The 18,512-nt window shown below is 35.1% G+C and overlaps 1 protein-coding gene across 1 annotated transcript in view; it reads left to right on the top strand.

The window, feature by feature from the left end:
• Positions 1-18,512, top strand: part of LOC306871455 (alpha-mannosidase 2-like) — a 64,246-nt gene that overhangs the window by 40,988 nt on the left and 4,746 nt on the right. Inside the window, exons 11-21 of the mRNA XM_079419404.1 lie at positions 241-355; positions 450-517; positions 804-969; positions 1,096-1,326; positions 1,420-1,542; positions 2,389-2,503; positions 5,637-5,770; positions 8,317-8,458; positions 9,910-10,043; positions 11,581-11,778; positions 18,331-18,444. Of these exons, the coding sequence (XP_079275530.1) occupies positions 241-355; positions 450-517; positions 804-969; positions 1,096-1,326; positions 1,420-1,542; positions 2,389-2,503; positions 5,637-5,770; positions 8,317-8,458; positions 9,910-10,043; positions 11,581-11,778; positions 18,331-18,444 (1,540 nt within the window). The remainder of the gene's footprint in view (positions 1-240; positions 356-449; positions 518-803; positions 970-1,095; positions 1,327-1,419; positions 1,543-2,388; positions 2,504-5,636; positions 5,771-8,316; positions 8,459-9,909; positions 10,044-11,580; positions 11,779-18,330; positions 18,445-18,512) is intronic.

The raw sequence follows: 18,512 nt of genomic DNA, 5'->3' as shown, positions 1-18,512 counted from the left end.
TGCTACGTGGCATTTTGTTTACAAATTGTTTTATTGACGTCTTTCTGTGGTTGAAATACTGATTGAGCAAGTACATGAGATGTTCATTCATGTTTATTTCACATTAAAACTAGTAGTAATGAGGAAGGGAAGATCGCGCTGAGCCGTTCAAACGTTTTTCACAAAAATCTGATTCTTATTATCTGATATTATCAGGTAAAAGAGACATGGTAAAACATCATGATCTTTGTTATTTCTAAGGTTGTTTCACTCTATTCTGAATGTGAAGCGAGTGATTGTGAGCTCAGCTCACTGGTTGGTGCTCAAGGACAAACAAACATACCACCATGATCCTTCAAATCCCTTTCTTCAGATGGTGAGCATTCATATTGTACATTCATAGCATGGCATGACTCCGAAATTTGGTAATTACTATGTGCACATTACATTTTTGTTGGTTCTTATTACAGGACGATGTTCAGCCATCTCAAGATGCCTTACCTCGCAAAATAACTTTTGAAGTTCGTGAAAAACCAAGGTAAATCAACAATTCCTTCGATTTTTTTATCAAATTATTTAAAGATACTGAAACTAATAGGATTTTTACTTTGGAAACAAACATATTACCATGATCCTTCAAATCCTGTGCTGTTGTGCTTTATGGCATAATAATTAGCACAATATAGAATAATGTTGAGTTGAAAATGGACTCGTGGTACATTTGTTGGAGTAGATGACCTAGATGAAGTGGATGACAAAAGGCAGCAGAATCTGTGTGACATATAATGCTTCATAAATGTGCTTAATATTTTTGCTGTTCCCAGGTTGTTGGTGGTTTACAACCCCACAGAGCAAGCCAGGACGTCCATGGTTACAGTATATGTGATGACTCCTAAAGTGCGCGTGCTGAATGCTCTGGGTCATGTGGTCCGTGCTCAAGTCAGCGCAGTGTGGAATGATGCCAGTCATGCTGCTGCTGACGTCTTCCAGGTGAGTGATCTGCTACATCAGTGCATCATATCACAGCATTATGGGTGTATTGTTTATGGAAAAGAGCAACTAGCATGTTCAAGCCAGTTTGTGGTGTTTGTAATGTGTTTGTTTATTCCACGACAGTTGTCGTTTGTGGCTCAAGCTGCTCCTCTGGGACTGAGCGTGTACCAGCTGATGGAAGGAATGGAGCCAAGGACAGAAGCTGCTAAGTACATGTTTCTTCAGGATGGCAGGCAGATTTCAGTCAGTGAACTGGAGCATTTCCGACAGTTCTTCCAACAAGACGCGGCTCCTGTGCACATTGAAAATCCTCACCTGAAACTCTCCATTTCTACAGCTACAGGTCTTTTAGAGGTAAGATCATAGACTGCACCTCTCTGAGTTTGTTGTAAGTTCATGCATCTAGAAATGACTCTGAAATGTTCAGAAAACGTCTCTTGTTTGCAGAAAATGAAGTTGAAGGAGGATGACTCGGAGCACCTGGTCAAGGTGGAATTTGTTTGGTACGGCACCACCAGCAACAAAGACAAGAGCGGCGCCTACCTGTTCCTGCCTGACAAAGAAGCAACAGTAAAAACTATTTTGATAATCTATTCATTTTTTGTTTTTCTTTAAATTATCAGATATTCCATATCTTGCCCAATTGGATTGATGTTGGGGGTTTTTTTGTTTTTTTTTTGAGAAATTTTATTTTAATTATTTTTTGCATTTTATTTGTAGACATTGTAGATAAAGTAAGAAGAAAGAGGAAATCAAGAGCAAGTGAATTCTAGACTCAAACCCAGGTTTTTTACGAAATACCAGTTTAAATTGTCATTCAAATTGTAAAGTAAATCATTTCAAGATTTTCATGTAATAACAACTAATATTATTGTTATTATTAAAGGAATATTAACATTAATAATAATTATAATTACTATTATTAAAATGCTGATTATAATATCTCAACTTTATTTGGATTGCACCTTTCTTACGTAAACAAATGTAGTTTATTTAGCCGTGGCACCGCTGCTGAATAACGGTGCATGGAAAACTGGGTTATATATCGCCCACTCCTCTAAAAACTGTTTTTTAATTTTTTTTTTGTAGCAGGCTTGTGGTAAATTTGTGGCAAACAAATGATTACTGTGAGAATTTGCTGGAACGTTGCATTTTTTTTGTAAAGTTTCATTTAAACTTATAACATCAAAGTGTGTCATCCCGCTGATTGGAGTTCTAAGCGTAACGGCAGTTTAGTCACTGCTCACAGCTTTATCTGCAATCCACCCAAACACTGGGAAACCTCATAAGAGCTAAACTCTGTCTTTCATCAGGACATTAGGCAGTTTTGTCATGCAGTGTCTTTGGTAGCTATGCTCTGAGGGGATTTTATGAGTTTGATTTGATTCACATTGATTTTCTTTCTCCCTCGCACAGATTTACTCTCCCTCTCAACCGCCGGTGGTTCGAGTCACTAAAGGGCCGCTGTTTTCTGAAGTCACCACTACCTTCACGCACATCACACACACTCTCCGGCTCTACAACATCCAGGGTAAGAGAGGACAGCAAACACTCAACACCTGCACTCCTCAGTTACGCTTGCAGTCACCACTATTTACAGTATGCAAATCAAATATTTAATACCTGGGATTTGCAAAATGACATTTTCAAGTTCCAATAGTTGTCTGAAGGAAGTTCTGTATAATTAGCAATGTAACCTCAGAAAACCTCCAGTTGATTGACCCCTGGAATAAAACCCCCCAGAACGTCCACATCCTTGAAGTGTTGCTAGACGACGTCCTTTTCTTTTCCAAGTATTCTTTCTTAAAAAAGCCTTTTATTCACATTACTATTGCAGTAAGAGTTTTTTGTATTGGACGTTGTCCAAAGCATTTTCCTAGCTCAGATATTAAGTGCATGAAGCTATGGCTTTATAGCTTTATTAAGCTATAAATCGGCATCAGACAAGCACGTTTGATACCTGACAAAAGACAATCCAACAAAAGTTTAATGGTGTGCTAAAAAGTGTGTTCATTTTGTGAAAGAATGAAATGCATTCAGAAAGAGTTCATGGCTTTCTTATCAAGAGCACCAGGGAGTTGGACGATCTGTTTGTGACCTCTGGGTGGGTGAGATAATGTACATGAGTGTTTTTGAAAGAGCAGAGCAGTCACATGAGCCATCGCCCCATAGCCTTAGGGACCTTTCTCCCAGTGATGTTTGTTTTTGTCCAAAAAAGAAAAGTATGAGGCAAAACCTCTGGTGGGTTATTCCCTTGAATTGAAATTTGAATTTAGTATGCAAAGTTTAAGGATAAGGACCTTCATCTCACACACAAAATAGTTGTCTCTGTCATTATGTACTCACCTCATCTCATTTTAAAAGACAAAACAAAAGGAGACATTTTTAAGCATGTACTGGTCGCTCTTTTCCATGTAATTACAACAAATGGCAGCTGAAGCTTTCAAGCTTAAAAAATGACACAAAAGAAAAGTATCAAAAATGTTGTGCATTCATATAATATATGTTTATATCCGTTATTCACTAATAACCTCCCCCTCTTTACTAGATCAATTTGTGAATGAATGGATTTTTTAAACCAAGTGAACGGATTTATTGAATAGATCCAAAACAGTTGTGTGGATACTTAAATGCTGCTTTTTGTGACTATGTATGATTCAAAAGTTTGAGGTTGGTAAGATTTGTATTTTTTTTGGTTTGTTTTTGAAAGTCACCCCTAGTGAAAAATAAATATACTCAAATATATTTGAGATACATTTATTTCATGCTACATATACTACAAATACATTTACATATACATGTACTCAATAAAATATCCTGTACTTTTAGTATACTAAACTGTAAATTCTGCTAACAACTAATTTTGTACTTAATGCAATTCTATTGTGCAGAAGTAGGACTGAAGTCCAACTAAAGATATACCGAAGTATATTTGAGTGTGCTTAAGTGGAACTAGTATACCTCATGTACACTTTAAATATCTTGCATTTAAAGACCAATAATATTCAAAGATTATACAATCCTCATAAATAGTGACATTAAAATACATTTAGGCTTAATATTAAGAAATGTGCATTATGCAAAAGTAGTACTCCAAATACTGTTTAATTATAATTTTTATATCAATACGTCTCGAGTGATATTGAGTGTCAGTAAATATCTTAATAGATTTGTACTATACTTGGTATGAAATAAATGTATTTTAAAAATATTACTTTTTTTTACTAGGGAATTATGCACGCCAATGCTTCATTTATTTGATCAGAAATACAGTAAAAATTGTAATACTGTGAAATAACCATTTTCCATTTTAATATTTTTAATTATGGCAAAACTGAATTTGTTCATGATCCTTTAGAAATCATTCTAATATGCTAATTTGGTGCTCAAGAAATATTTCTTATTATCAATGTTGGAAACAGTTACACTGCTTAATACATTTGGTAAAATTGGAAATGATAAAAACTGCATTTATTGCTACTTTTGATTAGTGTGTCCATGCTTAAAGTATTACTATAATATAAATCTTACTGATCCCAAGCTTTTGAACAGTAATATAAATAATAACAGAACTTCATTTTTGCGAGAACTATTCCTTCAGGTGGTTTCAATAGTGTTTTACCTAATTGCTGAGGTGTTTTGAGTGTTTTTTTTCTGTGTGGTTGCTAGGGATTGTTATGTTGTCGTTCAAGTGAAAAGAGCCCAAGTCTCTAATCATATTTTAGTCTCTAGAGATGTTTCAGGTCCTTCTTTAGTGTAAATCTAGAACTTTTCCACCCAAATCAGCAAAGTAATATCAAGACACACAGTTTGAGGTATCATTTATGACTGTAGGACAAACCAAATTGAATATGTATGCTTAGGTGTTAGTTCTATTCAGGATCTTCGGTTATGAGCAGCAGTAGTATCAGTGAGGGTTGCTCACTAAAAGTGTCACTGTGAGCTAATGAGGACACGCTCATGTTGAATAGTTTCCAAGCTATCGTACTCCATAAAAACATAACCTTGTTTTTGTGGTTGTGCTGCTATATAGAGCATGTTCTTCCACCTTTTAAGGGGGTTTATTTTAATTAAAATTTGTTTCTTGCACTGTTTTATTCCCAAAGGCTCAGTTAGTCCAATTCAAAATGTACATTTAGCACGAAGGAGTGTTCACTTATTTTCACCGTACTCAGGAAATCTAATTGCTCAAATTCAGCTCAAGCGTGCAGGCAAACAGGTTATTAAAGTTAAAAAAGGAAAGCAGTCATTTGCTGTTGGCAAATGTACAATTTGCGGTATTTTGGCAGTTTGTATGTGATTATGCGCCCAACAGTAAATGAGATGTTGTTTTGTGCATTATCAGCCTAATGATACTTATTGGTCTAAAAGGAAGTGGTCTTTAGTGGTTCTTGCTAAATTACTCCAAGTATTCAGGACACAAACAATCACTTCCCAGAATTCCTAAAAATCAGTGTTCCACAGAAACAATAACAGTATACGGGTTTAAAACAACATGAGAATGATATTTTTGTGAACTGTTCCTTTAAATATTCAAATACGGTTGATGCTTTGACAGAAATTGTTGTAGGAAAGTGAAGGAAAAAAGATATCCAGTCCTTCTTCTGTTACCTGTGCTCATTCAGCTATTTTGACCCCTGTCTCTCTTTCCTTTTTTCTCATAGGTGTAGAGGGTCAGTCTGTTGAGATCTGTAACACTGTAGATATAAGAGGCGAAGTCAACCGTGAAATTGCAATGAGGATAACCTCAGATCTGAACAGCAAAGATCGATTCTTTACTGACCTCAATGGCTACCAGGTAGGACATCAGTATATTCTTTTTATTCTCTCCTTGACACACACATACACAAAGTTTACACTGTTTATATGCAAGTGTTCGTTATAAAGCAATGCAGTATCTTGTGCTGAGTTGGCAGTCGGTCGGGGCTTGGCAGGGGGATCTGTGGATCTCTAACTTTACACTAAGCCAGAATATGTTACTAAATCTGCCCAAAATTTCAGCCTCTTCATCACATCAAAACATGGTTTTGAGGATATAGTCAGAATAAAAAAAAAAAAAAAAAAAAAAAAAGAGCAGTCAGTCTAACAAAATAATGATAATTAATAATAAAATGTAATTTAAGTATTTAATTTAAATTTAAATAAATGCAGTTTTTCTAGTTCCTTTTTGAGGAAAGAAAGCTAAATAATTTGTACATTTTATCCATTTGATAGCCTATGAACGCGATCAGAGTTCCACACATAAAAACGTAGCGGGATCCGCAATGTTGACTTTTGTGATTGGCCATAATACCTGCAGACTGCAGCCAATAGAAGTGCTTCTCTATCAGTGTGTGTCCTGCTCACAGAACAGCCACAGCAAGCAGACTGCCTCAAGTAAATTATCTTGGATGAATCGTGATTTTTGTTGAAAATATTAACATCTTACTTTAACAGATGCAATGAAAGAAAAATTTAGTATGGATAAAGCTGTATTCATTTAATTAATTAACACTGGAGTTTTTGTTCAGTGCTGAGTTATCCTCTCATTATAACATAATGTAGACACGATGTAAATAAGAGGAATGGTGCAGTGCAGAGTTTCATTGATTATAACAGAGGTTTGTGAGATTGTGATAAACTGAGATGAGTGACAGCTTTTTAATTATTATAAATAGTGTTTGCAAATGTGACACTGTTTTTATAAAACAGTTCAATAAACAATTTTAGGAACACTGTTTTTGCTGTATTTCGTTAATGCAAATAATTCCTAACAAAGTCACAGCTGAGCCGCTGGCATCTCCAAGCAAGCTGTTTCGTTTGTGAATGAATTTTTGAAGGATTCTAGCAATGATTCAATGACCCATTCATAAAGTCACTTGCTTCGTTCCTGAACGAATCAGCCATTTGAACGAACCGACTGAATCAGTCACAATGACTTGCCCCCTCCTACTGGTGGTTTTAGTTTCATTTTTAAGTAATACTTTCTGTTATTTAAATCATTTAGTATTTCTATATTCAAAACTTTATTCTCTTCCTCAAGCATTCTATAAATATACCTAAATGCCAATTTTGTGCGCCTCTGTAGTGCAGAGATTCATTTTGATTCTTCCCAATTGTATCTTATTCTAATTCAGTTTATTTTCTTCATTACAGTTTTTAAAAAGATTTATAATAAAAATGTGTGGATTTGACATAAAAGTTGACATTTTAATAATAAGGTTAGAAAAAAAATGCTATTACGAAAGTGCCCCTGTGAGTCAAATATCAACTCATGGGAAGGTTTATTTTTGTCATTGATCAGAAGGTGCTCTTAAATGTATTAAATTAGGAGCACAAGTGCTCATTCTTCCTTGTTTATTGAACATAAGGGGTCATTAATGATGCTTACATTATCCATGTGCAGATTCCTACACAATGCATCTTTAATTTGGCCAGAATTATACAGATAACTATCTCCAAGCAAAGATTCTGTTGAATGAATATGTTTATACCTCACAAAATTACCCCGTCTTGATACCCAAGAAAACATGGTTCATAGGAAACATGAAATAAGTTAAATGCTATTATAGATTATAAAGGTTTTTATAATTAAATACATCTGAAAAGTCATCTAAAATGACCCCCAACTCTGCAAGCTAGAGTCCCCCCTGTGAAGTTTGGCCATCTCCACCACTGCTGATGAAACCAAAGTGTGATGAAACCAAATTTTCATCAGTTTTTGAATAAAGATGAAAGTGAAATGGGTTGATGCCAGAGTTGAAATTAAATATATGATCTCAAGGTGTGGATATAGATGGCTAGCTGGATTAAATTCTGTTTACTGACAAGTAACACTAATCAACAGAGTCATCAGAGGTTAGTTCATTTATTTGAAGTGATTGTTTTGACAGTCTTATTTGATTTGGGTTGATAGTGTCAAAATGCCTAGTTGTTTTTAGATGGCATAATGAAAATGTCAGTTTGTTTTTCATTTCTTTTGACAAATAATTAATCAAAAAAGAGTTGAGAGTATGCTGTAGGGCTGACCAAAACAAACAAGTGTCAGTTTAAATCACTCTGTCATGTTTTTTTGACATGTTGGAGTATTGGCATGGCATTTAATTAGCTGATGTCTTTCTGGCCTTGGCCAGGATTAAGTGCTTTTCTTCGGTCCAAACTAATTAACTGACTTCACAAAACAAATGCCTCATGAATAAAATATCCAGTGATGCACACACACACACACATCGAAGCTCATCAATTTACAGAGTTTTTTTCCTACAGATAAGTGCCTCCACATGCCCACACTCATTGTTTGAATGGGGGTGGATTTGGATTTTTTCCTCCCTGCAGTGCTAAAAATGCCTTGGGCTGTTTTTACAGGTGCAGCCCAGGAAAACCATGGCTAAGCTCCCCCTGCAGGCAAACTTCTACCCCATGACCAGCATGGTCTACCTGCAGGACTCCACTGCCAGACTCTCTCTGCTCACCGCACAGTCACTCGGAGCGGCCAGCCTCAAGAGCGGTCAGTTTTAACTCACTTCTGAGTGCTTTAGGTTTTGGATCTGGGATGGAAAATCTAGATTAAACTCGGAAATAAAAAAGGTTTTTAAGAATTGAAAGTTATCATCTAGAATTAACAAGAAACATCCCAGATTCTGCATTCGGTTGAATTAATAATACATGGATACTGCTTTGGATACTGATCAAATAAACAAATTTTTGTCCCATTGACCATTTTATCATCTTAACCATTCAACTGTTTCTCAGTATTAACATACGTCCACATTTTGAGGTTTACACTACCGTACAAATGTTTGGGGTTGGATTTTTTTATTTTTTATTAATACTTCTATTGAGCAAGGACACATTAAATTGCTCAAAAGTGACAGTAAAGACTTTTATATTGTTATAAAAGATTTCGGTTTCAACAAATGCTGTTCTTTTGAACTTTTTGAATCCTGAAAAAAATATAATGATTTTATACAAAAATAGTAAGCTGTTTTTAACATTGATAATGAGTAGAAATGTGCAGAAATGAGCAGCAAATCAGCATATTAGAATGATTTCTGAAGGATCATGTGACACCTGGAGTAATGATGCTGAAAATTCAGCTTTAACATCACATTAATAAATTCCATTTTAAAACATTAAGATAGAATGGTTATATTTAAAAAAAAAAAAAACATTTAACAATATTACTGTTTCACTGTTTTTTTTGTTTTTTTTGACCAACCAAATGAGCATATTTTTTCAAAAACAAATCTTTTACCTATCCCAAACTTTTGAACGTTAGTTTACAATATAATATTTTAATGCCTAAATTCACTTAAGCATTAATGCTTAAGTGAATTTAGGCAATATTATATACAAAATAATTATTTTGTATTTTATGCATTATGTTTTATTTTTATTTCTTTTAGACAAAATTGTATAGATTTTTTATATGATCTGAGATGCTCTTTGGATCATTCTCAAATCATACTGGAGAACACGATCAATAGATTTTACAGCTTAAAGCTACGTTCACACTAGCGGCAGCTTTGTCGCTGCATGTCGCCAGACAAAAATGAATGAGAAACAGAGCCTACTTTTTTTCCATTGAGTATGTTTATCTACGTCTGAGAGGAGAACGATCACACATCACATCAATGACCATCAGAACTGTTATTCTTGGATTTTTGTTTGAATAGATGTGACCTTCACTCTGGCAGGTCTACAGGCGTAGGTGAATTTGTGGTGAAAAACACTCCACAATTGAATGTAAAGTGCTTTTGTCCATAATACAATCAAGTGTGGTTTTGTTCAGGTTGTTTTATAAAAAAAGATTTATTTGTTTGGTGCTCAAACACCAGGCTCTATGGTCTCGTGGTCTGTGGAGCACATGATTTATGCATGTCCATTGGAGGCATCAGTGAGTGTTGTGGTGAAGTATGTGTGACATCCTAATGAAGCTCATTGGTGTGGATTCCACAGGTCAGCTGGAGGTGATTATGGACCGCAGGCTCAATCAAGATGATAATCGAGGTTTAGGTCAGGGAGTGCTGGACAATAAGATCACTGCCAACTCCTTCCGCCTACTGCTGGAGAAGAGGAGCTCTGCTGAGGAGGTAATCAGGATGGAGAAATAATTGAGCTAAAGAAGAAAAAACGTACACCCATTAATGACCACTTGCTCTCAGTGTCTGGATCCTGCTGAAACTCAGTCAGGACCTTTATTATGTGATATTAGATCAAATGTACACTTATGCATTTAGCACTTATATCCAAAGCAACTTGCATTCCATTGAAGGAACCCATTTTTTTATCAGTTCCTGCTTTCCCATGACCATGGTGTTGCTAGTGCTGTGCTGTTCAAGCTACAGGAAGACTTGTTGTTATAAATGATCACCAGCCAATGATATTGCATATTTAATTGCACGTTAATTTACCTGTTGATATATTTAATTACTTTCGCCATCATCTAAAGCTCCCTTAAAGGTAATCTTTAAAAACACTATTTAACGTAATTTCTAGCAAATCTCAGAAACAATATCCATTTTTCATACTGTATATTATAATGTTGTGATGTCTAAATGTACATGTAGATTTAGTTTTTAATTTTTTTTAACAATGTATTTAGACTAGTTTTTGGTCGGTAAGAAGTCATTTATGCTGACCAATGCTGCATTTATTTAGTCAAAAAAGATAACTGTAAAAACAGTAAAATTGTGAAGTATTATTACAAGTATTTAAAAAAATATAATAATATATTAAAAAAATTATTTATTCATGTTATTGCAAAGCTGAATTTTCAGCAGTTATTACTACAGTCTTCAGTGTCAAGAAACATTTTTTATTATTATTAATGAAAACAGTTGTGCTGCTTAATACTTTTGTGGAAACAGTAATACATTTTTGTTTCATGATTTTCATGAAGTTCATTTATTTATTTTTTGAAACATTAAGTGTCTTTACTGCCACCTTTGATCAATTCAGTGCATCCTTGCTGAATAAAAGTATTAATTTCTTTAAAAAAATCTTACTAATCCTAAACATTTTAACAGGAGTGTATGTATATAGATAAATAGTATAACTGTTATGGCTTTAACATGAAAATGAGTATTGGAGTCCCTGAAGATGAGCTTAAGTTGGTAGCTGGTATTACATGACTTAAAGTGTGTCATTTATGGGTATTAGGTGGTCTAGATGATTAAACAGATGGACTGCCGGCTTATGGGCCAATAACAAACCATCTCCCAGTTTCTAATGTTATAATAACCGGCTTGACCACCTTAACCTGTTTTTTTCCCCCAGTAGGGTTGACAGAATGACTTGTTGGTTACTGTCTAGTTTGGCCAGAAACTTATTCAATGCAAAGTATGCAAATGTTGGTCAATGCAGTTCCATTGATAGTACATTCTTGCTTTAATGTTCTTTCTTATGTTACTGTGACTATGACAAACTTCAGTACTTAATGGGACTATAAGTATTTTATGATGATAGTTTAAATAACTTAATTATCTCGATTTTCTTGGAAATGCTGCTAAACCATAATAGTCATTGTAGAAGACTTATTCAGGAGTGTTCGCATTCACATACTTGTGTAGTTTCAAATACATTACAACTATGTTAATGCAATGCTGATGTATCACTGTTCTGTCTTAGGCCCAGAATGAGGAGACTGCACCATATAGCTATCCGTCTATATTGAGTCACATGTCGTACATGTACCTGAACCATCGCCTCATCTCAATGGCAGTCAGTAAGCTCTCGGACAACCCTTTCTTGACTCCCTACAGCCCCCTGAGCGCCTCCTTCCCCTGCGACATGCATCTGGTCAACCTGCGTACTATCCAGTCAAAGGTATGTCTCAGTTGTGTTTGTGTGTTCTAGAGAAGTGGTTTTCAAAGCCCAAGTTTTTGTTCAGTCATGAGTCCTGCAAGCTAATTCTAGTGATAGTCGTAACAATGGACAAAATAGATGTGTATGGACTATATGGGTTGTGTCAATTTAAAAAGAAAAAATAGGGTCTGTTCTAGAGGATTTGAAAGAGGAAGCTGAAAGCTGTTTTGGCTGTAATTGGGGAGCACAGGACTGCTGGCTCAGGTCCTAAGAGGGCCATAAAGTATATTGACCTTCAAATTGATATTTTAGAGTCCTATACTATTTCCCAGGGCTGAAATGTAATATTTTAAAGCATGACAGGATAAAGGTAAAAGTGCTCAGAACAGGGCTTATGGGACCATTTGAGGATGAGAGGATGCGATTCAATCTGGCTTATGCTTAATGGGGTCTTATCATAAGGAATCTCAATTTTATTGATCTTATGAGATAAAAGACTTCATTGTACTGTCAAAACATACTGTAACATTACAGACTAAAATCCTCCCATGTGACTATATTGAAATAGCATATAATCATTTGACTGCCCACATTAACATGTCAACATTGCCTGTTTGGTATTCATAAATGGATACGGATACTTATTCTTAACTCCAGAACAAATACTGTTATTCTGCAGTATCCCTCTGAAGAATCCAGTGTTAGAAACACCAGTTGAAATTTATTTTTAACAGTATCCTTGATCGTGTCAGCCTGAATGCCATTGCTATGCTATCTGCTCAAACAAAATAATGTCAAAATAATGAGTTTTGCAGAGGTGGAAAGAGTACGGAAATATTTTACTCAAGTAAAAGTGAAGTGAAGTGTGAAGTGAAGTGACATTCAGCCAAGTATGGTGACCCATACTCGGAATTCGTGCTCTGCATTTAACCCATCCAACGTGCACACACACAGCAGTGAACACACACACACACACACACACAGCAGTGAACACACACACACTCTAACCATTAGGCCACGACTTCCCCAAAAAGTACCATTACCTTAATAAAAATTTACTTAAGTACAAGTAAAAGTACCAGTCTAAAAATCTACTCAAGTAAAAGTAAAAAGTAGCTCATTTAAAATTTACTCAGAGTAAAATTACTTAGTTACTTTTTAACAGTGGGAGGGACGAAACAATGGGATAGACCAAGGGTGTCAAACTCAGTTCTTGGACGGCCACAGCCCTACAACAGTATAGATATAACCCTAATTAAATAGCTATAAAAAGCTATAGCTGGATCAGATCCTAATCATTTAGGCTTATTTGAAAACTACATGGTATGTGTGTTGGAACTAAAATCTGCAGGGCTGCAGCTCTCCAGGAACTTAGTTGACACCACTGGGATAGGCCTATAAATCTCAAATTAGTTCTTTTTAATTAAAGGAATCAGTTATTTAGAATAATGAGACATTTGGGCTGTTACCAGGCAAATTAAATCAGTAACAACAAAATCTATCTTTGAAATGTAGAGGAAACACAGAAGCTTCATCTGAAGTGGCATTTAGATGCATTTACATACTGTTTAATGCAGGACATAAATGCATTTAACCTGCAGTTACAAATGCAGAAATAATGTTTTGATATATAAGACATAAAATGTTGAATACTCATTTGAAATTATATTTAAAAAAAAAAAAAAATCAAAAGATACTTTAAATGCGAAATTCAAACCACCAGTAGGTGTCACCAAGTCACAGTTAATAAGTGAGTCATTGACTGAACCGAATCATTTAAACAGTTGATTCATTCAGGAACAAAACACTGTCATGTTGCTCAGAGACGCAAAACAGTGCTGTGGCTGTGTTTGGGATTATTTGTGTTGTCGAAATAGAGCAAAAACAGGCAATATGGTGTCTAAAACGCAAGTCTCTTAATTAATTTCTTGTTTATTGAGTTGTAAAAAAAAATCTATTTGTAATCATGCTGATTTTTGGAGAAAAACGGCACTCTTCGTGTGATATTGATTTACTATATGAAATTATATGAATATACATTTTCTACATCTCTTCAATTTTGTGATAATTTTAAATGCATTTGAACAATCACGCAGTGAAAGAATGCACTATAAATGCGCGTGCACTAGTCTAATCTACTAGACTTCACACACAGTAGGAGTGTTTTGTTTGGTTTTTGGCTAAATACTGATAATGTCAAATCGCACATCGTTAAAACAACAATTACTGCACCACTGTCTTTTTGGCTAATTTGTGCAAAACCTTTTGCTAAACTGCCAAAGCTTAATTTTAACCACCAATGCAATGATGCAAGTATTTACCTTACCTCTACATGCTTGCGAAGGGGTGATGTCGAGATTTGCTGCTAGTTTGGTCTCCCTAGGCAAACACAGCTTACATTGCATAATAGAGCATAAACATGGCCAGGAGTTCACTTCATTTACTTCAAGTTCAACTTCAGCAGAAAACGATTCAGCTGTTTCTGCACCATTAACGCCTGTCTGTCCATCTGCATCTTTCTTGTGATTTTAGCGCTAGTTTGTTCTCCTGCCCATTATATACTGCAGTAGTTTCCAGGGAACGATTTGTTTTTGTTTTTTTTACTCAGTAATGAATGTGTTTTAAAATGTAGCGAAGTACAATACTTCAAACAAAATATACTTAAGTAAAAGTAAAATTACAGATATTAAAAATTACTTAGAAGTACACAAAAAAGTAGAAGTACACAAAAAAGCTACTCAATTACAGTAACGCGAGTAAATGTAATTCGTTACTTTCCACCTCTGGAGTTTTGATACATAAACTTTAGTAACATTGTAATACGTTTTAATAATCTTTTGTTGTACTTTTCAATTTATTTTGACGTGTTGGCTAAATAATACTAAAGTATATGTAAAGTAATTAATTATAATTTTAACTGCAGTATTATTCGATATTAAATGTAAAATGAATATATTTTAAATGTACTAAACAGTTAACTTCATCATTGCAAAGGTATAATAACAAATGTATTTAAATACAAGACTTACAAGTTTCAATAGAATTATATTATACAGCATATGATAAAAATACTTTAGTTTACCTGCTTGTCAGTATATATAGAAGTACATTTTAACCATATTTAAAATTTTGTGAAATTACATATAAAGATGTACCTAAATGGGTCAAAAACCAATATAAAATTAATTTAAATGTATTTATTAGCAAATTAAATATTACTTGTTCATTTAATTGCAGTTAATATGGTCAAGTGTCTGAAAACAATACATTCAGTCCTCTTTTTAAAAGTATGCTTAAATGTACCACTTTTTCTCAAGGGCACACCATAGTAGTACACGAATCGCATGGAGTGCACATTTCATTCCAAAAGGATTTGATGTTAACATGTTGCTAAGCTAATATGCTTAAATAATATGCTTACATTACATTAAACACCTTTGATTGCCTTTTACATGTAAATTGCTGTTTTAGAATTTGGCCAACATAATATTATGTAAAAAAGAAAAGTGTAATTTTGTAGTTTTTTTTAGAAGAACCTTTTATGTTTGGAATGCTTAAAAATGCTGTCTAGGTAGGAGTGTGGAACAGAGCTGTTAAGACATTAAAACGCTTTGATTCTCTCACACTTATTGACTACATTCATGAAAACTCATTTTAACTGCTGAATTGGGAGGCTGAATTCACTCCCCATATATGTAATTATTAATTAAAATGATTGACAGGATAGTTGGCTGAAGTGTAGAAGAGCTTTTGGTGCAGTGAAATAGAAAAAAATCATTTAACATTGCCTGAAAGTTCCTTTGTTGCTTGCCGTGGAAATATCCACTCAAGGACACCCTTTATGCAAATGGTAAGTGTTTTTCAAGCATGGAAGACATTGATTACATTTTTTTGCACGACCAAAAATTGATCTCAGTTGTGAGCGCTTTATGGACTGTGCAGAGTGATTTACTCTTTCTGTTGTGCTCCAGGTTTACAGTGATGAGAGATTTGGCTGGGCAGAGAGGTGTGTGTGTAAATATTTTCCTGTTTCACTGTCCATGAAGTGCCAAGTACAGATTCAAGTGCAAATTTTATTATGAATAATGACAAAAAATAGTTTATGGAATTGAAGTGATACCACAGAAAATAATTTCCTCACGCTCCAGTTTGGGGGAAAATGCACTTGCAATGAATGGACATGTATGGGAAAAGATACTGTATTGGGAAAACATAAAATTCACACTTTCTTAACAATATAGCCACAGGATTTAAAGTTGCGCCCTATTTTTTGTAATGCATTTGTGTCATACACCCAGTTACTAACTAACAATAGCAACAGCAATAATACAAAGTGGCTACAGTTAGTAAAAACAATACATCCAGGCCAATAGGTGTCAGTATAATGTGCAAAACAGCTGGATGGAAAAGATCCAGTGTAGTGCACATTTAAACGTTTTGTTTCTTTTTTGATATGAAACAGCATGAGCTTTCAAATTCTGTCAATTTTATATCTAAACAATAGCTGTTGTTTTGACGCTTTATAATGTAACTATAATTTAAGATGTAAGTAGAACAGGTTGTAAACAATATCAATTTAACATTACATTTACCTCAACATTTTGCTTATTATATGCACTCATTATATTTTAAATTTAAAGGGGTCATAAGATGCATTTCTCTTTGGAGTGTTACAAGCTGTTTGTGCATAGATAAGATCCCTGAAGTTGCAAAGGCTAAAGTCTCAAAACCAAAGAGATATTCTTTATAAAGTTAAGACTTGACCACGCCCCCTTAAAACGGCTCATTTAAACATGCCCCCACATGTCTACGTCGCGGTGTAGGGAGATTTGCAAAACACCGCCCATACGTATACGCAATGAAAGAAGGCGGAACTATTATCCTTGCTGTAGTATTGTTGCTGCCGCTGGTGCCATGTCGTGGAGACGCTGTGACGTCATGAAAGCGAAACTAATTTGTTTGAGTTTCCAAAAGAGGACACAACTAGAAATCAGTGGTTAAGTTGTATTTACAACACTGTTTCAGAACAGTTCAACCCAAATATTAGAGTGTGTGCAGCGCATTTTCCGGAGGACTATTTCCTGATCCTGGGAGAGAACCCAAAATTCGGCTTGCACAAACACTGTTTCTATAAAGTGGGGCAATTCCAGCTTTGCAAGGACAGTCTGGCGCTTCTGACTCACAGCCTGTAAGTACGTTTTCTTATTTAAAGAATTTGCCACTGACGATTCAAACACAAGTTTTGAGCTGGGTAGAGTAGTGCTTGTTGTTTGTCGTTTCTCCGGTCACAAACATGGTAATGTTTACGCGGCGCGATGCAACGTGACGCGTAAAAAGATGTCCCCACTGGATTCAACAAATGCCTTGTTTATAATGGGTTTTATTGTTTTTGTGTTGCCGTGCCGGGACACAGCATCACAATACGGTAAGAGGCGTAACATTTCCGTCTCACGCTTGAGGTATTCGGCCAATCACAACCCACTGGATAGCTGGCCAATCAGAGCACGCCTCGCTTCTCAGAACGATGAGCTTTGTAAAAATCTGCGCGTTTCAGGAAGGCAGAGCATAGAGGAGCAACAATAATGTACAGTATGTGGAAAATAATCTGTTTTTTTAACCTTAAACCGCATAAACACATTGCATTTCACCAAATACACAAAATAATGTTCTTTTTAGCAACGTCATGTGACCCTTTTAATATAAATCTTTCATGAAAACAAGCTTCTATTAGATTATTTTAGTTAATCACCATATAAATGTTTATATTTCAACAGCAAATTAGAGTAAAAACATAATTGATATATCATTAAAAAGTTTATATATAAACCACCTTATGTGTAATTGAAAATAAAAACATTTTTATATACAACTAAATTTGATTTATTATTTTATTAACAAGTATATATATATTTTTTTCTGTTTTCTTCTAATTGAAAAATTTAATTTTGGTGCGGTGGATTGGTAAAGAATTAATCACTAATTTTAATCCAGTATTTCAACTGTATGTTTATGAGCAAGTTTGTAAAAACTATAACGGTGATGCGATACGTGCAAGGATACCAGAAATTCCAGCCAAATTACATCATTAACGCACAATTCTCTACACAACTTTAGAGAAATCCAGCTTTGCACAACTACAGCTCATTTCTGTACAGAAGATAGTAGTGTGCTTCTTTAGAAATAAGTGAAATTAATTTCTTCTTTTAACCAAAAGAATGCCTTGCCTCATCAATCCATTGTAAGCGCATCACTGTAAATGCAAACTTTGTTTGATTTTACAAACCTATAGATACGTCAAAATTATTTTCAGCGCAAAATCGGCAGCCTGTCACATGCTATCAATAAAGCTCAAGTTATTTTGAACCAGCAGGATTGCTTTAAGTTCCTTTGTTTTCTGAAGTCTTGAGGAGAAGCTCTTTCCATGGTGTTGTGATGGGAGAGACTCTCACTGTAGTGCTGAGCTGCAGCTGATGAGTGAAAGGCAGCGCTCCATAATTGGCCCAGTGTGTGCGTGTGGAAAAGGAACAGTGTTGTGTTTATGCGTCCTGAGGCTCTGTCTCGCTTCTCTCGCAGGAGGAAGGGGGAGGTCCATCCGAGCAAGCTGCTTTGATACTGCACAGAAAAGGCTTTGACTGTGGCTTCTCCAATCGGAACACTGGCCTACTGTGTATCACCACACGTGGCAAGGTAAAGCAGATCACGCGGCTTCCCACACACAGACACACATCACTAATTTAGAGAGGGTCTTATCACTG

The sequence above is a fragment of the Barbus barbus genome (assembly GCF_936440315.1).
Source record: "Barbus barbus genome assembly, chromosome: 6".
Taxonomy (NCBI): domain Eukaryota; kingdom Metazoa; phylum Chordata; class Actinopteri; order Cypriniformes; family Cyprinidae; genus Barbus; species Barbus barbus.
The sequence above is the reverse complement of the archived record's forward strand: the minus strand, read 5'-3'. Positions and strand labels throughout refer to the sequence as shown.